General features: G+C 32.6%; 1 protein-coding gene across 7 annotated transcripts in view; it reads right to left on the bottom strand.

Moving 5' to 3' along the window:
• The window catches only part of LOC117117611 (diacylglycerol kinase delta-like), a 99,686-nt gene that overhangs the window by 22,504 nt on the left and 49,641 nt on the right, over positions 1-27,541 (bottom strand). For all 7 annotated transcript variants that reach the window (XM_033261969.1, XM_033261971.1, XM_033261970.1 and 4 more), the window contains exons 5-9: positions 21,039-21,143; positions 14,016-14,151; positions 9,349-9,458; positions 773-898; positions 289-551 (exon numbers count right to left, since the gene is read on the bottom strand). In XM_033261969.1, the coding sequence (XP_033117860.1) occupies positions 289-551; positions 773-898; positions 9,349-9,458; positions 14,016-14,151; positions 21,039-21,143 (740 nt within the window). The remainder of the gene's footprint in view (positions 1-288; positions 552-772; positions 899-9,348; positions 9,459-14,015; positions 14,152-21,038; positions 21,144-27,541) is intronic.

Raw genomic sequence — 27,541 nt, 5'->3', positions numbered from 1 at the left:
ATACCATTTCTTACATGAGACGGTAAAGATGTTGGTCCTGTATGCAATATGGACCATGTGTACATCAAAAAAACGGAAGTAAACTATTCTGAAAGGAGTAGGGGATTGTCTCTTGTACTGCCCAATTAAATACTAGAATGAACTCTCTGAATCTTTGGACTTTTGTGGCCTATCTTTGGTGAATGTACTAAAGACTGTTTAGCCCCTTCCAACCCCCCTCTAAATGAGGATATGCCAAAGGCTTGTGATAACATAACAAATTTAAACTATGTGGTACAGTGTACATACCCTAGCCTAGGCCCGCTATTCATAAGATCAAACACTTGAGCTGGATTCAAAAGCTGTTTAAACCGTCTCAGGAACTTCACCCCTTGATTATCTCCACTCTTGGAATTGACGAACACCAAAAGGGGGCTGTTGCATCCGTGCCTACTGGCCTGCCAGTAGCCATCCGAGTCGATACAATTTAAAGTGATAGGTGGGATGATGGAGACTTTACACTGACCTAGGGGGCACTTTTTCGCAAAGTGAGTTTTACAAACTGCATGCACCTGAGGAAGAAATGTAAAATATATAATAATAAATACATAAACAAAAAATATACTTTATTGTTAATAGATACTGCATCAAATTTTATAAATAAAAAATGTATTACCTAAACATTATAATCACTAAAATTTATATTTCAACAATATATTGTAGTTTTTGTATTAACAAATAATTTCGAATCCCAGATGTGAAACTAACAATAAATTATATTTGGCCTTATTACCATTGCTTTGCACCATAAACATCTTGAGTCCTGTAATCGCAGCACACTTCCGCATGTCTTATCACACACTGCACATTTCGCGCTCACCGGCAGATTTCCTTCCAACCATTGATGAGGCATTGTTAACTGTCGATAATAATAATATGCATTAGTAATCAATAATAACGTAATATTAACCAAATTATAACTAACAATAATAATATTCACTAACAAATTAAGCTATCAATAAACTTGGTATGTTAAACAACACCACTGATAGGGAGGTTTAATGCCATGTAATTTTATTTAAGATATTTTCTTGTGGAGAAGATAAAATCTCCACTCAAAATTAAATGGGACATAATTTATAGAGCATTATATCATTTCATTTATTTAAGAGGGTCCCTGAAACATCAGGTGTCTTCTGGGTTAAGGTGGATGGGTTACTTCTATAAATATAGCAATATATATTTTTTGATGACTGTGATCTCATAATAATAGTTAATGACAATAGATCTAATAACCATAGTTAACAGTAGTCAAGTGTCAATAACTAAACTGATGTGTCTTAGTGGCTGCTGAGGGGAGGGTGTCATGGTCACCCAGCAGAAAAAAATCAACAGCTGAGCAAAGGGCAGATGAGCTGTTCGGAGTCAACGGCCAACCATAACTAGTTTATTTAGAGACACATTATTTGGTTTTTTTTCCAGCCTATTAATTATATTGTGATGCACATAGATATAATGACAATAAGTCCACCATTATTATTATTAATAATTCTTTATTGGTCCTCATTCTAATTTACGAAATTTGGGCTGGGCCCCTAGAGATCCGCGGCAGCCGCAGTGAAGAGCCACCCGACTTAACAACTCATAACAGACACATACTGTACGGATGAAAGCATTGCCCTTAACCTAAACCTGCCTAACTCTCAATGAGGGTTTTTCGAGGAGCCAAGCGATAAGACTCCAAGTAAAACCCAACACTGGCCAGGTTTGAAATGGGTTCTTTGTCACAAGAAGCAACAATACCTCTCATCCAACTGCTCAACGTTATATTTTTGTCTCAAATGAAAGAATGGATGAATGTCTTTAATGAATAGAACACAGTGGATTTAACCTTTCACATTCTGAAATTACGGATAGCAGTCTTCATACAAATTTAATCAAAATCAAATGAATATCCAACAACTCCATAATCAACCATCAAAATTCAATAAATACTAGTTATACATTAATTCACAAATCAAAATAAAGGTTAGCAAAAAGCCATTTAATGAATTTCTTGGAAAGTCATTATTTGTGGTACACATTGCACATTAACCATCTCACTTGGTAATCCGTCGGACATTTAACGTAAGCCGTAGAATGCTCTAACGTTTTGATTTATCCAATGACCACACATTCAGACCCACTACCGACTACAACATAATTAATATAATTGATGGATAATTATAATGGACTTCCAACATCAAAATGCGGAGATTTTTGAGTCAACGACATACGTAGGATTATTACAAATCAAAGAATACTGCATCCAAACCAATTGAATGCCCCAGTATTCTGGTGACGATGTAAAGTACGTGCCTGAAACTGGTTTATTAGGTTTACAAGCAAATTAATAATAAACTTTATTTTTAACATGGAAAAACTTGTTTGAACAAAGTTGTTCTTCTATAAGTCAGTAAACAAAAGAAAAAAATATTAAACAAATTAAAATTAACAAAAAGGAAATAATGAAAAAAAAAAAAAAAACAGCACCAAAAGGCTTATAATTAATTTAACAGAACAACTTATACACTTTCCTTCGTCTGTGACCTGAAAAAAGTGTTCCCTTAATAGGAATGTCCCTTTAATAGGGATGTCCAAAGGAAAGGTTCTACTGTACAGTATTATATTTTCAATGTTATCATTCCAGCAAACAAAATACAAAATGTATTTTAAACTTGATAAATATTCATAAAGATTTTATACGCAAAATTTAGAGAGTCCCAGTGAAAAGCAATGATTTCACTAATTCAGGTTATTCTCTTTAAATAGAAGTTGAAAACTCAGACAAGGATATAACTATGGTTTAAGTTAAAGTCTTGTACATTTGATCTTTTCATATTTATTTGATGAATAATATTTGTGTAATATTCTCAAGGGGGGATTTAGGGGAGCCGAGCTTGCCCCGGTCCCGTCAAAAAAGAAAGAAAGAAAAAAGAAAGACAGAAAAAGAAATAATTGATGGCCCAAAACGCATCTGGTTATTTGCGGGCATCTAGGAAAAAAAAAATCTGTGGACGCATGTCCCAGGACCCCCTACGGTAGTGTTGTCTCTTGATGGTAAGCATTTCGGTTCTCCATTTAGGACATCTCTGGGTCCGCCCCTGATTTTAACAACGATTTTGACACATTTTTATGGTCGCTTTAAATGATCTGTAATGAAAATTGAATTAATCTATGGCAAAGGCACTAAATTGTCAGATGCATGATCGAATGATCGATTAACTTTTAAGAACAGATTTCTTAGAAAAGACCAGTTATAGTTGGATTTAAATATTGGGTCTTAAGACTCAAGACTAGTAAACAGAGAAGCAGGATTGACCCTCTGACCGACAAAGCAACTAAAGCAAATTATTTACAATTTCCAAGAAATAACAAATCAGTTAAATAGGTTTACAAGATCCAATAGAATGTAGAGTTGCAGCTAGATGGAAACCAGAAAACAGCAACAAAGAATTTGAACAACTTTACAAACCAAATATTTGATGTATTTCAAAATGAACATTTATTTACATAGATCACTGGCTGATAATCAAATAGGCCCTCAGTTGTAACATGTGTCTACTGGTTTTTTTTGTGCTATTGTGACATTTTAGTTCAAAGTTTCTAGGACAGGTCTTATCTAGCAGCTTTGAGTGTGAATTCAATTGATAACTTAAGCATGGTTTCCATACAATCGCTACACGCTATCCCCGACAACTTTTGGTGATGCAGATTGGACGGTCAAATCGGGGAGCCTCCCTTATTGCGTCAGGGACTGCTACACAGTACAGAAACTGTATTGAAAACATTGTAGCGACAGTGTAGTAATTTTAACAAAACCAGGCTTTACTGTAACTATAGGTACAGGTCTTATATAGTATGTATGGCTTAACATTTCGTAAACTTGATTTTCATTTTTATCATTAGCTCATCACTCATCCCTCCACTGGATTTACTCTTATAAGTTCAACTGGATTCACTCTCACAAGTTCAATTGCAAGACGACAATAATGTGTCTACTTGCACAAAAAAGTTCCAATTGTTAAAACTATGAAAAACAAATTGTATGTCTCATTGTTAAGGTTCCGTGCCTACTATCTAATTTTATGCAATGAATTTGTGTGATGTGTCCATATATAGGCATGATGATGTCATATTACACCCATATATGGGCATATCATTTATTTGTCACATATAATTTGATAGCGTGGACATAGGTTGAGGTGCATGGCTATGATCTTTTTAAATACATTAATTAAATGCATTGTCATTGATTTTTTTTTTGTCCTTTCCAGATGTAACTGCAGATGGTATTTCTCTAAAATAGTACAGCAATAGTAAACGGTAATGTAATTTATAATTCTACAAGGGTTTGCAATTTTGAAATTTAGCATTAAAAACGAATTGAGATTCGTAAAACATACACAGTACAGTTAAAATGTATGGTTTATCGTGGTTTAAAATGTGTCTAGAAGAGCTATCATCACCATTAACCTGTTTGCATAGACACTTGCACATCTAGAAGGACGCTTGATAGCACCACAAAAAACTTGTATACATCAACTGAATCTACATTAGCCTACAGAAACTACTACCTCATGAGTACTTCATCATTTTTTATTTGATTTGATTTTAAAATATGAACCAGAGACAAATCATAAAAGAGCATATCAGGGATAACCCCCAAAATTGTGAAAAATATAATTATTTCCAAACAACTGACATAATTTTTCATATTTAATATTTTGGACCACAATGGAAGTATGTTTGTCTTTTCGGTACTTTATTGTTTTTATCCACGAATATTATTTTTGTATTAAAAATTAAAAAAATAAAAAATTATCAAAAAAATTTAATAATTAAGATCAATACTTTAACAATCGAGAATTTAACCTAAATATATATATATAAAAAAAAATAGCAGAATAGTGTAATTACCATTTTTATTTATTTTTTTTTATTACAGCCAATCATGTGATGGAACATTCAGAATGTTTACATTTTTAACAGACATTAAACTGGATTACAATACGTAGTGATGCATGCTAAATTATCATTGTACATTTGCAAATCCTACTTTACCATATTCCATTAAAAAAAATTAAATCTCACAGTGTGACCGTAGATTCGTAAAACGATTAGGTTATGTGGGTGGATATATTTACGCCTACCATGCTCTGTTGTATTAAAGTCAAATGATGCTAATGTCAAATATCGGCAAGAGAAATGTGAAAGCGTTGCCAAGAGGTCAGGAGCATCATGTGGATACACTTTAGAATAAGAATACATTTATTGTCAAACAATTTGAATAAATTGGTTAACTAAACTTTGGTTTGACATGTATGTTTGGAACTGGCAACAAGGAAAACGAAGGATAGGCCTAACACAGATAATGAGGAGGGAAAGATAGAGGAAGAAAAAGAGAGAGCAATGGAGGAAGAATGAAAATGACAAGGAAATTATTGAAGAGGAAAAAATGAGATGGCGATGGAAAAGAATGCGGATTAGGAAAAAGAGATGAGGAGATGGAAAATTAAGATAAGGAGAGGAAGGAAGAAAGAGAGAAAATGATGGAGGAAGATGAGGAGGAAGAAAATGAAAAAAAAAATGAAAATGATATTAAGAATGAATATTAGAAGATTAAGAGATTGAGAAGGAAGATAAGAAAGAGGATATTATGTGGAAGAAAGATGAAAAAAAAAGAAGAAAAAAAGGATGAAGACGTGATGGAAAAGGATTAAGAATGGATAAGGATGAGATGGTGGAGGTGAAGAAGAAAAAGAGATAGAAGATGATAGAAATTTATAGGAAGATTGAAAATTGAATAACTGGAGAAAACTTTTGGAAAAAGTGAAAGTGGTGGAAATGGAGAGATGAAAGAAGAAAATGAGAAAAGAATAGAGAACAAAAAGAATATAATAAGAAAATGAAAGCAAGAGAAAAGGAGAAAGACATAGATATAGAGATGGTGTAGTCGGAAAAGAATGAAGATTCCAAGAAAAGATGAATCAAAGAAACGTGTGTCTTAATAACATTAAAATCAGAATCGGACAAGAAGCCGTACGAGTTACGACAATCTGACGACAAACCCGCAAAGCTCTTTAACACGTTCTGTAAGCCATTTGGAGTAATTATTTAAAAAAAATGTGTTACTTGATTGATCTAGAAATTATTTTAATCATGAATTCCATGTCATTACGACAATTAATAGTTTTCTGCGAATTCTTACTTACGTCAGCAAAGACACCGACCTTAGGAAGCTGTAAAAGCATTTGTCATGTTTGTGTGAACATGAATACGCATCTTCACATTTGTTCATTGGCGTAATATACAATAAAAACGACGAGAAAAGGATTAAGACTTTGCAAAACTTGATTTCAAACATCATTTTTACCAAAAACATAAATTAATTTAAATTTACTGATTTGATATGTTGGAAAACCGAAGAACAGCCATGGAAATGTGAAAAAGATAATTATTTCCATAGAACTGATTTGAAATGAGCATAATTTTTATATATAAGAATAATTTTTATATTTAATATTTTAGACCACAATGGAAATATGTTTGCCCGTTCGGTATTTTATTGTGTTTTTATCCATGAATATTATTTTTATATTCAGAATAAAGAAAAAAAAAATCAAAATTTAACATCTTATTTTAAATGTCTGTTTACCCACTTTATGTCTCCAAAATACAACGAGATCACATATGCAAAATTAGTGGAGGATGAGTTCCATTTTCTTTTAATCTGTCCGTTATATTCAAATCTAGGGGAGAGGAATGTATCCCCTGTCCCCTAATGTTCTCCACCCATACCTATACACCCTTCCTCTTCAGACCATTCTACTTAATACCTTGCAACATCTTCTCCACTACACAAATATTTAATATGCATTTTGCAATACCATTCCAAACCACTTTATTAATGTGTCATTGACCTATTTAAACATACAGGACAACAATTATAAGAACTGGAACTGGTATTGAAAATACATTTGTTTTGCCTTAAAAAAAATCCATATTCCCCACCATCCCCTGTAACATCCATACACACAAAAATCAAACATCATTAATTCTAATTAAAAGTAGGGCAGTGATTTGAGGGGGTGTACATCCTTCATTGTAATGACACAGTTTAAAGCACTGAAGTTGTTGATTAGGATTGCATATGACACACAAGGTTCATAATTTTATTTCTCTTCATAAAACGGGAACTGGTAGGCAGCAAAAACGATCACATCCAACTAAAAAAGGTCTACCAGAGCAAAAATGTCACCAACGATTATAGTTATACTCTAGTTGTGTGTTCTAGCAGGCCTACACTAGGCTAGCAGGCCTACACTTGTAATACAAAAACACACCCAATCACAATTTACACAGCCCCGGATGTTTACATTTTTAATAGACATAGATAAAGTGACTACAGGGCCCACTTGTATGTGACTGCCACTTTAATATGTGGCTCAGTTGGAAACAGACCAAATTAAAGGCCTTCGTTGAATGACTCGCACGCTGAGGCGATGCACAATTATTTAACGCCAACACATTGAAAGCACTTTCTCCACATGCTCACGCCATTACCACACAATCAATACTAATATGGCCGTAGCCTTGTAGCTCTTTTTTTATATATTATGGTAATCACACTTATCCTTGTTAACCTCCATACATTTACACCAAACAATATCTGAGTTTGGCATCCAAAGAAGACAAATCTGAACACAATGTGATTTGTAACAGCTTGTCAATCACATACATCAATCGTGGTATACAATTTTGTTTAAGTAAGAAAGCAAGTTAATTTATCTGGCCTACATTAAAAAAATTTCACTATCAAAATTGAAATCTCTCACTCAATGCAATGTTTAGCAACGCAATGGCGAGAATAGGTATTACACATTCTATATTGTCACAAGACGAATACCGTTTCTATGATATGATGAGGATCAAAAACATCTTAGTATCATATTGCAGACAGATGGTTAAATATATGTGTAATACGGACATATAGATAGATAGAATTTGTAAATAATTAGAATAAAAATACGTAATAAAAAAAAAAAAAACATTTTTAGAATTACAAGTAGAAAAGCCATGAAAAACATTAAATAAATCTTTACTTTAGGCCTGAGAACAATTTTTTATTTTTCTAAAAAACAAATTATTCATTTTTTATACAACAGCTTAACAGATTTTTTTTCATGTATTTTCCTCTTTACATTTTTATGTATCCATATCCCTTTGAAAAACAATAGACGTATCAAAGTGTCCTACATAATAATAATTTAATTAATATACACTACAAATAGCCAATTCAAATGTAACCTTATAAAGTGGATAGTTCACACGCTATAAGCCGTAATTTATTTTTATCTCTTCTTTTGAGAGCTTTCAATACCTGATAAATTTAAACATGCTATCAGCAAGTCCATTACCCTTGATTGTCTTTAATGCACTTGGTGACTATTAGCTTGGCTAGAGGAGACTGTAGAGAAGGAACGTGGCCAACCATTCTTGTATGCACATTATTGACCATTAGTTGGGCTGGAGGAGAATGAAGAGAAGGAATGTGGCCAACCATAGTACATTTGCTGACTATTAGCTGGGCTAGAGAGGGCTGAAGAAAAGGAATGTGGCCAACTATTACTGTAGCTGGGCTGGAAGGGGCTGAAGAGAAGGAACGTGGTCAACATTAGCGCATTTGCTGACCATTAGCTGGGATGCAGGGAACTGAAGACAAAGAAAGTGGCCAAACTTCATGCACTTCTGACCCTCAACTGTGGCCAAGAGGCTGAAGAGGAGGAATGATGTGGTCAGCCATTCTTATGTGCACTTGCTGACCCTTAGCTGGGGCTGGAGAGGCGGAATAGAAGGAATGGCCAACCTTAATACACTTGCTGACCATTAGCTTTAGCTAGCTGAAGTGGCCATTCTCAGGGTAATTTGATGTACTTGTTGATTAGTAGCTAGGTGGGGCTAGCAGTTTCAGAGGAGAAATATGGCCAACCTTAATACACTTGGTGATCACTAGCTGGACTGGAGGGGTTCAAGATGATGAACAACGCCAACTTTAATGCTCTTGCTTCCTATTAGCTGGGTTGGAGGGGGCTGAAGAGAATGTAGGAATCCTTATGGAATACAATGCACTTGCTGACCATTAACTGGGGCTAAAGCAAACTAAAGGGGACTCAGGGGAATGTAGCCATTCCTAAGGGAATGTAATTTAGTAAAAATAATGGCAACTCCTTTGAGGAGTTCATCATACTTATACTTGTTAAACATATTTCCATTTTTTTTATGGAGCTATACTAGCACCTATTTTAAAGATTATTGTATTGTACTTACTCCACCATCATCCTCCTCAATTATATCTTTTCCTATGGATGCCAAGGTCGTCCATTTGCAATTGTTCCCAGCACGCACTGCACACCGTTTATGAGCTTTAAGCTTGCAAACTGAAAAAAAACCCCGAAGATCAATAGTCAATTAATAACCGAAATAAAAAAATTGAATTCCTTCCTTCAGTGGAAAACAAAATCAATCAATGAAACAGTACCAATTTCCTCAGAATCCACTGCACATAAAGTCCAGAGACAAAAAAAAAAACACAAAGCATTTTTTAGACCAAAAAATTATTTAGTAGACAGTCCCAGGATTTAAAGACTGGAAGACTGGACTGGCTTTAAATTTTTAGCTCTTGTGTATTACTGATAAATTATTGGATCAATTTAAGTGATCAATTTTGTGTTAAAAAACACATTACTATGTTAAAACATATTATCATTAAGCATAATATTATTGTTATTTAAGTTAAATGTTTTATGTTTATAGGGTTTCAAGATTTTAGAATAATTTTAATGACATCTTTATAAAAATATGAGGAATTATAAAACGTAGATCATACAGTATGCCAGAGAAAATTTAAAAAATTAACTGCTGCGAGCCTACCGGTAAGCAGAAAACAGACGATGATGTACACATTGTATTATCTGCTAAAATAATAACATGTTCTCAGTAAAAATATATTTTGTCTACTCTATATATAATGTATAACCTCAAATAGAAGCCCTGGGGTTCTTTTTTTTGCGAACTTTGGATGTGCTTCGTTTTGGGACGGCCTTCTTTTCGAGGCTAATTTTGCAAAGTAAAGATGTGGGCTTCTCTTCAAAATGAATGCTGTAAATTTGGAAATTAATACTGTAAAACAGTAAATAGGGCCACTGTACAAAAACCAAGTGTGTTTTTATTTGTTTATTTTGTTTCTTTGAATTTTTATGTACAGTGTACTAGCTCGAAAAGAAGCCCCAGCTATCTTGAAAAGAAGCCCGTGGGCTTCTTTCCGAGATGGACTTGGACTAATTTGGACTAATTTTGTAAACTAAAGAGAGAGAATAATTTTTCGAGAATAATTCTATTCGATGTTTTGCGGTATTTTATTGTAAGTATAACCTAAGGCAGGCTTATTGAACTTATTATCCAGCAGGGATCACACGCATGATCAGAGAAGAAAACTGACTCAAGGCCTATGATGAGTGCTACATATGCAGGTATAAAGAATAGGAATACAGAGATCAATAGAGAATATCAAAATTAATGAGTACAAGCTTAGATACTGAAGTTAATAACACATTAATAGAGTAGGTAGATCACCCACGGGTTGTTAATGGTCGTTGATACAGAGACGGAGCTCAACGACGCTACCACATGGAGAGATTCGTCATGTGACCTGACTATTAATTAAGGTGAAGTGACACCGGATAAATGTGAAGCAATATCGGAAGTCATCGCAACAATCAATCAGATAGCTTCATGTCAGATATGGAGCGTTGCCTCTTGAGAAATCTAGAACTCGGCATCATTGCACAAAAACCTTTGCTTTTGTTACAAACCAGAAAATATTGTATTCAAAGCCAGCGACCTCAATTGATAAACTACAGAAATGATGTATGCTATTACCATCGTAAAACCTTTTATTTAATTGCTAGGAACATGAAAAATTTTATATAAACCTAGCAACCTCAATTGTCAAATTACATAACTATGGTAAAGCCATTACAGGATTTCTGAGTTTTTCAGAATTACTAAGATTAGACTAACTCCCCATTAAAAAGGAGTAGACATGTTACCAACGGTCAGTGTCAGCTTGACCAAGCATTGACAGCCTGGTTTTTAGGTTTTATACAATGTATTTTTTTAAAAATTTGTATCCTGGTTATTGTAAGTCTGATCAAAGGTTGATGGCATAGTTAAACTTCATTTGATTTATTTGTCTCAAAAAAACATTTACCAGAACAGAAACAGCAATGAAGCACAAAAGAACACATGAGACAGGAACAAACTAAAAATGAACTACAGTAAATCACTGTTGATTGGGGAACCTTTTACAAAAACAAATGCTTACAATATAAAATTTGGTTTATAGATGAAACATTTAAAGTAAAAAACTAAAAAAAAATTGTAGTAAAACAAGCATACTTTAATAGTTAGGCATTTAAAATATTACAATAATCTGATGATGCAATGAAACTTCAAAATGCCAAATTATTGATTAACTATATTTTAGTTTATATTTGTAATTGTTGTTGGGTTTTCATTTGATATATCTATTTCCAATTGTAATTACATAATTCATGAGAGCATAAGGTTTAAATATTGAACAATAAAAAAATATGTTATTTATATTGATTTATAGCCAATGGCCAAATGATATTGCACAATATGAAATATATGTGAAAAGCTTAAGGAAAAAAATCTTTCCATTTTGATTTATTCAAATGTTATTGAACATGACAACTACCAATGACAAAAGAGGAATACTTAACAATACGAATATTAATGTAAATGAGAGTTGAGAAAAATGTCATTTATATTTATTCAAATATTAAAGATTAATAGCCAGTGGCAAAATCTTATTGGACGATGATATGAATATTCAATTCTCTGACAAGGATTGTTCAACAACATGAATGTTAATGAAATCTGGATATATTAACACTGATTTATTTAAATATCACATGATAACTGCCAGTAGCTAGTACGATGATATGAATATTTTTGAAGGTTCATGATAAAAATCCTCCATTTTGATGTTTTGCGACAGCAGCCAATGGCAGACAAGAATTGTTGAACTATATGAATATTAATGAAGCTGAAAATATGTCATTCATATTGATTTATTTTACAAGATGACAGCCAGTAGCTAGTATTACATGAAATGAATATTAATGAATATTGATGAAAAAACATTGCATCTTTTTTGACATCCACAAAAAAACACCAGATGGTTAGATCGATAAAATGAAGAACAAAAAAATAAGAACCGTCTAAAAAAATCAAGTCCAGACTGGTTATGAACTACGACGACAGAAGTGTCAGCATAGATATTGATATTGTGGCGATCTGTCATATGAGGCACGTTGTGGCAGCAGTACAAAATGTTGAAGCAGATATTGAAATTGGTATTTTCAAATAGTTGAGTAGCGTATATATTTAGTAGAAAGAGCCGTGTTTGTCTGGCAGACGTATGAAATAAAAATACTGGCAGTACTTATAGAGAGACTAAATTATTTAATTACACAAGCTTTCGCCAGTAGTCTATGCTGGCTTTATCAGGTGACACCATAAAGTACTACCTTAAAATGAGCTTAATTTCAATGAGGGGTAAAATTGGACATAGCCTTAGGTATTGGTAAATATAAAGCACTCCTAGAGTCAAGATGAAGATGATTTTGAGTAATTGCCTTCAAAATTATTCATGTAGAATTAACTACCAAAAAAAAAAAAAAAAAACTAGAATTTGGACATGATTAATTAGATATTACACTGCTGATTTATAGTGCAAACATTTGAAAAATTTCTAGGCCATTTCTTGAGCTCGCATATTATTTAAGAGCTCAATTAAAACTCAATATTTGTCTGTACAACAACTTAGCCATTCTGCCATGACATACCTCATATGTTATGAATATTTTATTTTACAAAAATGAAATGGACAAGCTGAATGTGACGTGAATCAATTGAGAATGCACAAGAATACATTGGGTAAAAAGTCAAGTGCAATACAAGCTGTATGAAACCTAACCTAAAGTGGTTATTGATTTCAGTTGTTTTTATGAGATGCATTGAATCATGATATTCAGTTATATTATCTAGACCTAATCATTATCATCATCTTCATTCATAACCTCACCTCTATATCAATCATCATTGTCATCTTTATTGTTATTTTATCATTATCCTTTTTATCATGTTTATCCTCATCATTTACAACAACTCATTATGTTTTACATCATCCATGTTTCCCCACGCTTTAATGGGAGGGCTTTGAAAGTGTAGGCATAAGTACTCTTTTATAAAAATATTAAATGATGATCTCAATCAAAGTGACAAAAATCTACATTTCATTACATGCTTTTTGATGGGAAGGGAAGGGGATGGGGGTGTCAAGGAAAAGAGTATGTTTTATACCCTTCTGGAAAACGTTGTAAAATTATGGTGGACTCTTCAATCAATCATTATCAACTTTATATCATCATCCTCACAACGATCACCATTTTATTGTCACTGTATCATTACAATCACTCACAATCATCAGCATAACTTACTTTAATTATTATTTATATCAGTAGTAGTGGGTCACAACTCCCTGCACCCCTCATGACCTGTATCTTCGTGACCACCAAATTCCTAAATCATCAAATTCACTTGTCATGTCATCAACACTTATCATAATCTTCATCACCATCAACTAGTCTCAACATCATTACTGGGTATTTCACTGCTTACACTATCAGCACCCAAGGCTTTTACGAAGAGAAGCCATCAGAAATACTCATCGACTGCTCTAATGATACATGTAATAATACTTAAATTCAATAATCTTATTCGTAGTTTAAACTGCGCATGCCCGTATCAAGGTCAACATAGGTTTATTATGTTGATTCACCTTGGATGCGGGCATTCGCAGTTCGAATTACGATTTGGCTTATTCGGAAATTATGAAGAATATTTACCTTCGCAGGACAAGCCGTGTGATGTAACACCGGGAAGAGCTTCCCGGCAAACGTTGCAATAAGTGGGCCTGGCATGGGAGCAAGCGTACCAATTATGCATTCCAGAAAGCATATCTCCAATGTGTTCACTACCGGACTACATAAGAAAAGCAATAGAAAATGTTATCATCCATGTAACATTTGGTCTCTACCTAAATTTTGTTTGTTAAGACATTCACTCAGCCAATTTGGAAATAAATAAAATATTCTAATAAATATATCAAATAAAACAAAATGGTATACAGTATTATTATAATAAATATGAATATATGAGGCATGTTGTGGGAAAATAGCTAAGTTGCAGCAAAAATTAAAATTCAAGTTATTGGTATTTTCAGATACCAGAGTATGTGATCTTTAAAATGAGGGGTCATTCACTGAAATTGGACATTTCAAGCCTAAGTTATTGGTAAGTGAAAGTACAGCACTCTTTGAGTCAAGATAAACATGATTTTGAGTAATTGCCTTCCAAAATTATTTGTGCATACATTGTTTAACAGAATTTAACTATCTAAATAACATTAAATAAACGAATTGTTGACCACTTCCAGAACTAATACTTTGGGACATGATTAATAAGACATTAAACTGTTGATCTATAGTGAAAAAAAAAAATTTGGATTTTTAGGCAATTTTTTGAGCTCCCATATTTTATAGCTCATTTACTCAATACGGCCTGTGCGACAACTCAACCACTCCGCCATGACATGCCTCATATTATTTTGAAATAATTTAATATAGTATAAGCTTCAATATAAAACAAAAAATGTGACATTAATAAACAAATTGGTATAAACATAATATATTGATTTACCAGTAATATAACATAGAACAATATAAGATATAAAAATACAATAAAAAAAAAAAATAGCAAATAATTATATTGTTACTTTAATAAAGAGATAAAGGGAATTCAATTAAATAAATGTAAAAAAAGAAGGTGCATTGACCATAAGTCTGTTCATCTATGCTGTAAGATTAAGGTGAAGAGATGAAAAATGTTGCCCATGGTTTTATAAGCCGTGGTTCAGCTAAAAGGAATTTTGTAAATACGATACCATGAAAATCGGTCAAAATACAAAAACTGTGATTGATGCAATGGATATAGAGTATCACTACTATCACATGCAATAATCGTGTCTTGTATTTCTTCACAAGTTAACTTGTAAACGTATACTATTTGTATCGTTTCTATCTCTTACAATTTCACTATGCTATCGGATTAGTTCATCAAGAAATTGCGTTTCCTCCGTATCTACGCTGTCCATCTGATTTCACATTTACAAATATAGACAAAAAAGATTACTGAAACTATTAGATTTCGTCAAGCTCGTAGCTCACTGTCATCGCTGAATTATTACAACTTATACGTTGCAAATTGCCTGTCAGAACTTTAGTTTCTTATTCTAAATATCAACTTTAATAAATGTAAGAGAATTCTGACGAAGCAGAAATGTACGTTTTGCGATAATCAACGGGGTAATTGAAAGCCAATTTTTTTTTTGAATGACCTACATGCTTGAAGTTGAAACATGGAGTCACCATTCAAAGTAGTACATATAGCAGTGTCGTATCTTCATGTAATAACTGGTGGGCCAGCAATTTATTATTTAATTACTACTGTATTTCTCATCTTGGTGGCGAGAAAGCACCTAGCTGTTCACTGACCATAGGATGTCCTGTATGTGTGACTTATGTGAATTAATAATGGAAATGTTTTAATAAAATATAATAATGGCGGTTGGGCTAAGATGCTTGCCTTCAATCTCAGAGACCTAGATTCAAATCCTGTAAAAAATTCAAGATATTTTTTTCATGACAATACGGTCTTCACTCATTATTTGTAAACAAGTTTTAGCATGATTAAGTATTATCACTAGGACCTGAGGAGAACAGTAGATGGATAATACCAACAGAATGACTAGTATAATTAAGAAAAACATAGTGTATCCTGCCTTGTCTACAGCATGAAAAACATAGCAACTCTTGCATAAATACCCGGAAACGACATTATTGCGTTTGCCAGATAAACTGCAATTAGCTGAAAATGCACAAAGTGTCAGCGTACAAATGAACTTGGCCGGTTTAATAATAACGAATCGCCACCCATGTCGGCACGATTTTGCCGGAGGCTCTCTTTAGCTCTTCTACATCTATATTCATCTCTGACGTGTGAAAAGGAGGACAGGGTCAAGTAAGAAACCACCGATCAAACCAATTTTTTTTCTGCTATTACGGTAATATTAAAACTCATCTTTTTGGTAATACTACTGTATATAATTGGCAATTCAGTTTTAACAAATTTCATTTTACTATACTATATAATTGGCAATTTAGTTTTTAACGAATTTCATTTTGTTTTCCTGGAGATTTACAGTAATATGAGTATGGATGAAATTGAAAATGACAAGTCAAATTCCTAAAATATACTTGTAATAAATCTAATTGAACCATTGAGATACCTCACTAAACACTCAATCATTTTCACAAACAATAAACATTGCCTTGTATACTGCAAACATGCATTTCAACTTTGCCACAAAAAAGTTCAAACATATTTTAAACAAATAAATTTGGGACCCTCCTGGAAATATCTTGTTCAGATTTAGAGGGTTAATATCCCAGATCCTAACATTAAGTAAGTCAAATAATTAAATTTTAATGATCCTGTCTATGTTGATCTGTGTATTTTTTTAATTAGATGAATGAATTAAATTATTAGTTCATTTGTTTAGTTAAAGTATCAAGTCCTGTCCAGCCTATCAAATTTTACTTGACAAAAATATAATATGCCCAAATATGGTCATGATGACATCACATCATGACCATATGTGGCAAAGACAAGCTAAACCAGTCATTGCAAAAATTAATTTTTAGTTATTAACACAGGGTTAAAAAGTAAAATGAGAGCTATAAAATGGTAAAGAAAAATCATTTAAATCCAACATTTCGTTATGAAGTTACAGGAGTTTAATCATACAGCTGTTTAAAGAACAATATTTGAGAAATCAGCCTTCAATGTTTTTGGCTATTTCTCAGGCAGCAACCATCACCAAATCGTTAAAAATTGTTGTTTTAACATTGGAAATGGGAAAAATAACAGCATAGCATGATGTATAATAGATATAAAGGTTAGTTTAGTGCAATAAAATATATTTTTTTCCCAAAATTTTGACATTCCAGCATGTTTTGGCCATTATCTCTGAAACAGGATTTGCGACGAGTGACTGGTTTGGCTTGTCTTTGCCACATATATACTGTAGGCACATCATGACTATATATGGGCACATCATGACCATATGTAGGCACATCATGACTATATATGGGCACATCATGACCATATATAGGCATATCATAACTATATATGGGCACATCATGACCATATATAGGCACATCATGACTACTGTATATATGGGCACATCATGACCATATATAGGCACATCATGACTATATATGGGCACATCATGACCATATATAGGCACATCATGACTATATATGGGCACATCATAACCATATATAGGCATATCATGACTATATATGGGCACATCATGACCATATATAGGCATATCATGACTATGTGGGCACATCATGACCATATATAGGCACATCATGACTATATATGGGCATACATCAGTTTTTTTTTGTCAAACAAATTTGATAGTGTGGACAAAGCTTTAGTCAGTATATTTTGTTACTTAGGTCGTAGTCATTTCAATGAGTTCACACCACCTTGAAATTGAAGGCATTTGACCTTTAATAAAATATTTAAAAACTAAAAACAACATTTAATCACTGGTAAATACTTATTTCACATAAGAATTATAAATCTCATGGCTTTATACTTTATCCATAAATTTTAAGCTAACCTTAATAAACATTGCTATTAAATGTATAAATGCTTTTTGACATTAGTAATGAATAAATTTTAAAAACTCTAACTATTTGTCATCATTAAGTCTGACTGCAGATGTTTCTCCATATACACATTTAACTTCATATGAGTTTTAATTCCATCTTTAATGCTAATATCCACATTCATCACACTTAATCAATAACAACCTTAATGATATATCAATATTTAGACAGGAAATAGAAAGAAAAATATATCTAAACAAAAGAGGAATTTAATACTAAATTTTAAAGGTTAAAGTTTAACATAGTGCAAAACTCCTTCCAAATAACAGAGTTAGGCATTCAAGTTTCAAACTCTAGAGTGACTAGCATCTGCTAAACAACCAAACTTAAAGCTTGCGTTTTGATACAATGGCTTAATTTTTTATGATATACCGACTACATACTGTAGATTTTCTAGACATTTGATTGGTCAAAGTCAGGCTCCAGAGGAGATAATATTCAAAAATCTGTATCTTATTAACCGCTTCCGAGTTTTTCATCAAATATACTTTTCGTGTCTTAAAAAAAAATCAGTTCTACAACATATAAGAAAAAAGATTGGCTTTAAAAGCTGGGTAACAGTCCCTCTAATGCCTACAATCTAAGTACCATAGTGGTATATAAAATAAATATTTACTGGGTTTTAAGTGGGTCATACAGGTAGTTGAAAAAAATAATACTCTTGGAGATCTGGAGCTTTACTATGTTCATCGACTTTATCTTAGAACATAGTAAAACCTCCAGATCTCCTAGAGCTATAATTTGAACCATGCCTCGCAACCCAGTAATTATTTGTATAATTTAAAACTTACCTATAAAAATGTGTTATCAATACCTTGTTTAGAATAATCTCAATTTCAATAAGAAAAATAATTGGTTATAGATTAATATCAAGGTCCCAAATGACCGGCTTTCAACTTACTAAAGTACAGTTCATAACTTGGTTATAATAGTCAATGTTAGTCTAGCTGCACATCTTTCCAAACATACCTTTGCACTTCAAATTATTATCCAAATTACTGGATCAAACACTATAAATGTAACATACCCAGCTCCCTGATGAGAATAACTTTTGAGAAGAACTATTTTTATTCCATAAGGGATTTAAATCTGTGACTACTGTTCAGTTGCTCAGATTTTAAACTGAGCTATATAAAACCAACCGAATATATTTCTATGAAATTTCCCATAGGATATTCTTTAATCTCAAGGGTATTGCATAATACTCAAGTTTAAATCTCATAATGAGTGATCAACTATTTTATAAGCATCATTTCCAAGCAAGGATGTGAGGGACTGTGATATAGATTTCTTATGTAATAATCCATTCATAATTGATTTCTTTCTCTCTCTCTCTATTTTTGTTGTTAAATTTGGGAAGGCTAAATAAAGAACCAATGACTGGATTTCCACGTACAGTTACATTTTGTTTTTCTAGTAAATTGGGATGGCACTTACGCAGAAGGCGTTACAAAAATAGAAATTTGTAATAATATTTCGTCGTTATTTAAAGGGATGATTAAATAATGTTTTCACAAATATGATATAGATTTCTAAATTTATAGTTCAGACTAGTCTCTGACCTAAAAAAAAAAATTTCCAAATATATGACCAACTTTTTCACTACAGAGATACAGTATTTATACTGGTTTTAAGGCCAGAAATCAAACTGAATAAAATGTTTTCACAAATATGATATAGATTTCTAGAAATTTCCAGAAATCAAACTGAAATAAAATGTTTTCACAAATATGATATAGATTATACTGGTAAATCAAACTGAAATAAAATGTTTTTACAAATATGATATAGATTATACATATACAGTATTTATACTGGTTTTAAGGCCAGAAATCAAACTGAATAAAATGTTTTTACAAATATGATATAGATTTCTAGAAATATACAGAAATCAAACTGAAATAAAATGTTTTCACAAATATGATATAGATTTCTAAATTTATAGTTCAGACTCTAGTCTCTGACCTAAAAAAAAAAATTTCCAAATATATGACCAACTTTTTCACTACAGAGATACAGTATTTATACTGATTTTAAGGCCAGAAATCAAACTGAATAAAAGACGTAACATAAAGTGTCTCAGTTGGCAACTATAGTTTACACATTAATGATCAGAATTAGATAGAAATTAGGACACAATGTAACCAATCGAACACAGAAACCCCAGTATGTTAAAATTGATATACTGTAGGTATAGAAAGACTAATGGTGCCTCAATATTAGTTATGACTGCAGCTGATGCGAAATCAAATTTCTCTTTATGAACTACTTTGACACAAGCTTCATTTAAAACAGATTCCTTAATTAATATTTTCAGTATAATAACATTTTAAATTCCGTAACTTTCAATGAATGAGTAAAATTAACATAATGGAGTTGTTTTTGTGAAAAAAGAAACAGTTTCTACCAATTTTTTAATATACTATGAATATAAAATACATTGATCATATTTATGAATTAGATTTTTTTAGAAGTGAAACTAAGGTTTAGTGACTAAGTGCACACTTCACAATAGGGTTATGGGTTCAAATCCTGCAATCCCTCTAATGCTCTACCAACACTATCATATTTTATGCGACAAATTTGTCAACTGCCCATATATGGACATGATACTGTCATACCATATTCATGGTCATCATAATATAATATCACAATACTTTCTAATTCCTAAATTTAGTGCCCAGGGACATAGTTATGATAGGCGAAGCCACCCAGCTTGATGTTTTCCACCCAGTCTAAAGCAAATTTCATGGCCCTCTAGCCACCTATATTAACTCAATGGCCATACATAAAATCTACTCATTCATTATTGTGAGTTTACCATGTTATCACTCACCCACCATAAAATGTTTCCTACCCACCCTTAGTTTTCTAGCTCTATAATCCTGGGTGTCAGTACAAACAGAACCTCAAATATCAGTAACAAAATGGGTCATAATATTCATTAAAATTTGACATAAAAAATAGTATCGAAGGGGAAACCATAGGCGCCCAATGCAAACAGTGGGAACCTCTTCGAAAAACAAATTACTGTACAGTTATATGTAAACAGCCAGGCTGTGAACTCACATCATAGAAATCTTTGTTACTTGCTGATCGAATAGCACTGATCCAATCCTCCATGTCTTTGCGTGAATCTGCTATGAGATGTAAGGTACGAAAGGGATTGATCACCTGTAGAAAAAAGCATACAGTATAATAGATTAAAGAAAAATCATCTGGTAACATCACTGGCTGGGGAAGATCCCCAGGAATCATCACTATTGGCAGTAGGGCATGTAGCTCACTCAAAAAAAAGGGGTTTTTTTTAAGCTCTGATGAGAGTTCTAGAAACACTCAGCGAATTCATTAAATAGATTATTTTTAGTTCTACTACCTCTATTATACTGCCCTCATTGGAGCTTTTGAGATTACGAGAACTTAGATTAGATTGCTCATTTTTTTCCCTATACCATTATCAATTAATATATCCAATTAATGTAATCAATCAATCAATATACCAACCATATCAATTGATCAATATACCAACCAATCAATCGATATACCAACCAGTCTATCAACATACCAGTTAGTCAATCAATCAATATACTAACCAATCAATCAATAATATAACCAATCAATCATTATACTAACCAGTCAATCAATATACCAACCATTCAATCATTATACTAACCAGTCAATCAATATACCAACCAATCAATCAGTCAATCAATCAATCAATATACTAAAAAATCAATCAATATACCAAACAATCACTCAATATACTGATCAATCAATATAATACTAACCAATCAATTAATATACCAACCAGTCAATCAATATACTAACCAATCAATCAATATACCAACCAATCCAATAATATACCAACTAGTCAATCAATATTCCAACCCATCAATCAATATACTAACCAATCAATCAATATACCAACCAATCGTTCAATATACTATTACCAATCGATTACTATACCAATCAGTCAATATACTAACCAATTAATTAATATATTAACAAATTAATATACCAACCAATCAATCAATATATTTAATCAAACATTTAACCATTCAATCTTTGAGTCCGACTTTAATGGAGGGATTTTTTTTATCTGTTACTTGATTTATAATAAAATAAGATATCAAATCAAATCAATCAATCACTATTCTAAATGTTATTGAAATGTCCTCAGAATTTAATTGTTTCTGAGGGACAAACTAAAAGCTTAACACCTAGAGTAGCTATTAACATAAATTTGTTCTAATGGCCGATGGGAAAGTGCAATAAAACCATGGGACTATTATTTTATTATTAATCCAATTAAAATATCACATTTCACAGGTTAAAAAAAACTATACAGGATATAGGGGTTACCACTGGACATTCAACCAACTAACTATACTTTAATATTCTTCACACATTTATCCTATTGATTCATATTATTTGTAATGTATGTGTTAATTGGCCAATTTTAGCAGCAATCTGTATTGGCTAGAGGCCAGGTTTTAGTACAGGTCTGATGGCCATCTCATTCCACTTATGAGTCAAACTATCTATTTTAAATGCTAAAATTGTATAGCTTTCAGATATATAGAAAGCTGATTGTCATCAATGGATAACAAGGATAACAAGAGTTCAACTGTTTCGATATTTCACTAGCAATTTTGGTTGGTTTCCAGCAAACACAGAATTTTATAATACTTGTGAACATTTGATAAGGTTTACAAAATACTGTTAAATATGCTATTTAGTTGGAAATTGTGTTATAAATACAGCTCTATAGCTCTCAAAAAATAATTTCAACACTTATCATTACTGTGTTTTTTTCCCCTTTTTTCATGACTCGTTTGAAAATACTGGCAGCACAAATTTGGTTTGCAACCAACAGTTTGGGAAGTAAATCATTTTCTATTTCCAAAAATCATGGACAGTATAGTTTGATCAAATACCTCTGAAGCAAGGAATACCAATTCAGATATTATTTGATCAAACAATTTTTTATCAAGAAAGTCTAACAGACTAAAATCTGATAGCGATATGATCCATGGTGTACAGGCCTCCAGTGGCAGATCCGCGATTTTGAAATTAGGGGGCCCAGGGAGGAACATAGACAAAAAGTCTACACCACCAATGGTTGGGGTTGAGGCAAGAAAATTTATGATTATGGAATCACTAGATGGTGGGAAATGGCACTCTAAGACATAATTTTGACAGGGCTTTTTTTAGCCACTAACAACATATTGCTAAAATTTGTTAGTTGTAAAAAAATGTAACCAGCAAAATGAGTTGATCAACTAGTAAAATATATTGATACCAACCAAACATATTATTTTCGGAAAATAAATATGAAGATAACAACTAATGATGTACTTCTATAAATTTGTGTGTTAAAAGTTGTAATATAATATGTTTTGTTATAGTGGTCATTGAACATCATTTTTTTTTTCTCCTTTTTTAAAAATATTTTTGAAAAATTTACATAATTCGGCCACTGCCTTCAGCGTCAAATAAAAAATTTTCCACCAGAAGTGGCAAACAAAACAAAATGAAATTGAAAGTGAAAAAAAAAACATAGTAATCCGTTGAATTGCTGGGTTTGAAAATGTCAACCGACATAGAGTATCACCAGATCGCTCCGTGGCTATATTATCTCTTTGATTCGTAACACGATTCCGAAATAGCAAGAACAAGATAATTAATGATAATATAGCATGAAAGTGTGTGTGGGAAGGTATGACAGGTTTTACAGATACTGATGGTGTGTGCAGATAATCCAGAGAATGTCGTGTGTTCTAATTACATGCTACCACTCGGCTACAATTATGTTCAAATGTATTTAAATTTCTGGATATTGTTTTTTCAATGCAATATCTGTATTATTGCAAATGTCATTGGCAGGCCTGGAAAAAAAGCAGTTTATGCTTCCGACCATGAAAATTGTCTTGATAGAATGCCTCCACCACCAAATAGTACCTGTATATGATATAGCCCAACAGTTTATTTTAAAAAAAAATTTTTTCCCCCAAAAATGCCTCTGTGACATCCATGATGACTGCAATTTTGCGCTCTTTTTCCAGCTCTGGTCATCGCGGCACATCCTAATACAAAAAACATGATTCAGATACAACTCACAAGAACATGCAATGCTACAAATTGTAAATTTGTTGGGGGTGGATGTAGGGTAGCCCGGGGTAAAAAGTAGTCATACAAATCTATACATACTCTACATAAGAATAAGGTAGCATCTACTGTTTTGAAAGGGAAATCTATGTTTGAGATGTTTTTTATTAGAAGAATGTTTTTTTCTACAATAGCACCTGCCATTTCCTGTGCTTTTTTATTCAATCATGTATTCCAGCTGAAAAACTGATCTAATTTAAATATGAATATACAATTAACAATTATCAACACACAAAAGGCAGCAGAATGAAATAAATATATTTGATGTTTAAAAAACAAAAATAAAGGATTTTCTATCAACTAAACTATTTTGATATATTTCAGACAAATACAATTAACTGACAAAAAATGTAATATTTTAGTAATGATTTGTGATGTGTTACTTATCATACAAACATAAAGCGATTTCTTAGATGGTATAAAGAATTTATAATTTATTTTGTTAAAAAATAAAAGACAGCTGTGGAGAAACCAGGAGACATGTGGCCCCTACCCACTGTGCACCCTTTGTATATCTGCCCCTCCCAATATTGAAAATTTAAACATTCTGAGCTTTACATCCATGTGATTGGCTATAATGCAATGTGTAGGCGTATTCTATTTCTAGTCACAACTTCTAATCAAGGCATTGGGACTGACCCACATTCAAGTTGAAAATTCCATATTTATGGAATAACAAAATTTTTATCATTAAACTGCAAGCTGAAAATTGCAGATTTATGAAATGGATTAAAATTTTTTTTTCGTAAACGTGCTTAGAATATTAGTTTTAATTTGAAATTATAGCGTCTAGCATGTTTTGAAGAAAAGAATGTCATTAAAACTTTACCATCAATCAATAATTTCTGCTGAAGCATTAGCGAACGTTGTGAGATGTAATGAGTTACTTAGCCAATCAATAATATGAAATTACCAATCTAAATGTTTCATTAATCAATTCAAAATTCCAAAACATGTTTGGTAGCTTATTGTGCCAGGAATCCAGAGGAGACGGAACTAGGGGGGTGCTGCGTTATGGAGAGTAATGTGTGACCGGAAATGGTCTGCTAGTTGGTTGTTACCATGCGCCAGTGATGTTGGGAGTACAGCAAGATGAAAATATTTATGTAATGCATGAATAAAGTTCGGGGTTTGTCGGGTAGTGAAATGACGCAGAACGTGGGTAACCGATAAAAAAAACCATGCCACTCAAAGCGTTGGTGGATGTTACCTGTACAGAGTAAATTGTAGCAGTGCTGAGTGCTTTTCTTCAAAATGAGTTAATTTAATGTCAGGATAGTCCATGAAAAAGAGTAAATTTGTTGACAGAATTTTTTTACTTATACATAGTGTAGACCATAAATTAATGACAATAACACTAAACTACTAAATCCTTTCCTAGTCACTAGGGCTCATAGGGCTGGAGCTTATCCCCAGTTTCTTTAGTTTGAAGCGAATGACAGTTGTACTCTCCCAGACGGGGAAACTAACTGCTTTTTATTTCCTTGTGTTTATATCTCGATTTTTTGCTCCCTTTTTATGCTCTGATGTTGTTTTAATGTGTGACCGTTTTAGACAATTTTATGTGTACATTCAACCTAAACTTCAAGCTAAGTTTGTACTATGTTTGACAATAAATTGAATTGAATTGAAACTAGTACATTGCAGGTTTGTCCCAGCAGTTTGCTGGTACCCATTGATGTCCAAGTCAAAAGAAATCTAACTAAAGATGTTAAATTCATTACTTTACGGAAAACTAAAAAAGTATCATATTTCACCTCAACCAAAGATGTAACGCCTAACGAATATCGTAGTTCTGTTGTGTATCATTTTAAATGCCCTGGCTGTGAATGCGACTATATTGGTAAGACAGACAGGTGCCTTATAACTAAAGTATCTGAACATTCTACTGTCTCTAACAGTGTCATACACAATCATATTGAGTCTTGCGATGCTTTTCAATATATTTTAAAACTTCATAATTTGCCTAACACAATTAAAGATGATTTCATTGTTAATTTCAAATCTCTAATATATTCTAACACTGCAATAACTGATAGTTCTCCTAACTGGTCCCATTTACTATTTAAAGAAGCCCTTGCTCATCGCCTTAACCCTAAATTAAACTGTGGTCTCAAAGCATCAAGAGAGTTGAAATTGTTTATCTAATGTAATCTACCCAACTTAATTGCCTCTCTCATAATCACCATTATGCTTAATCACCATTGTTATTGTACTAGCTTTTAATCCCCTCATTTAAATATTGTAGCATTTTTTGTAATCTCTGTCTAAGTTTTCTCATTCCTGATGATGACCCAATAAAGGTCGAAACATTGAATCATGGCCTCCCTCTCTTTATTTGGAGTAAGGTTCATTTTATAACTGTGAATGATAACAGAGTAAAAAAAAAAAAAATTATCATGTGGAATACAGTAAATGTTCTAATATGTGAAGTGGCATTAACAGAACTGTTTAAAGCTTTATGGTGTTTATTCGAGAGCAGCACATATTTGAGAGCAATATTTATTCAAGAATGGTGCTAGCAAGAGCGGCACATCATTCAAAATCGGTTCTTAGCACAAACTGTATAGCGGTTCTTAGCACAAACTATATAGCGTTAAAATGGTATTGAAAATAGTACATACTGCAAGCTACTTATTTTAACATTAGTATACTGAATCCATGAAATGTTGGTTATTTAATATCATAATACCTCATTAATATTAATCAGGTAATAAAGCCATTTCATTGGTGAATTCCTTCCTGTAAGAGGTGCGGTAGTTTCTACTACTTTTCTGAGCGTGCAAAAATGCATGTGTATGCGCAGTTTAATATTTATGTATAGTAAAAGCAAATACAACATGGTTTTCTTTCTGTAAAGCAGTGAACTCTACTGCCCTCATTGTTGGATAAATAGGACTACCTCTCTCCACTTCGCTTCAGGAAGTAGTCACAACCATCCAACACATCGGGATGTACAATTTACCACTGCACCTCACACCATGTTGTATTTGTTACTGTTCTGTGCTTGTATGAGAACATCATCATCATTTCAGCCACTATCAACACAATACAAGGCAATGGCCTTCCCAAGCTAGAACCCTTATTTAAATTCCAGTCTGTACATACTATAAGCACACTACAAGTCTACATGGGGGGCTTGGTTTATTCACACCATTTTGGCAAAATTTAGAATTTCACCTAGCTCATGGTTCCTTTTCATCTTCTATTTTCAAGTACCTGTTCTTGATGTCTATTTTAAACAACTATTGTCAGCGGTTCTGTTGAATTCTCCCTTACTCTCTGATTTAAGTTTTCTCTATCTGCCTAGGTGATTCTAATGCATAGAGATCTAAATGACACTGTCTATCACAGCAAGGTTCACTTTAATCATGGATAATTATTTTAGTGTGAGACATCTAGAA

This window comes from Anneissia japonica, unplaced genomic scaffold, assembly GCF_011630105.1.
Source record: "Anneissia japonica isolate Jap-2015-1 unplaced genomic scaffold, ASM1163010v1 scaffold3334_len1275209_cov185, whole genome shotgun sequence".
Taxonomy (NCBI): Eukaryota; Metazoa; Echinodermata; class Crinoidea; order Comatulida; family Comatulidae; genus Anneissia; species Anneissia japonica.
Note: the sequence above shows the minus strand (reverse complement) of the source record. Positions and strands in the feature narration are given on the sequence as shown.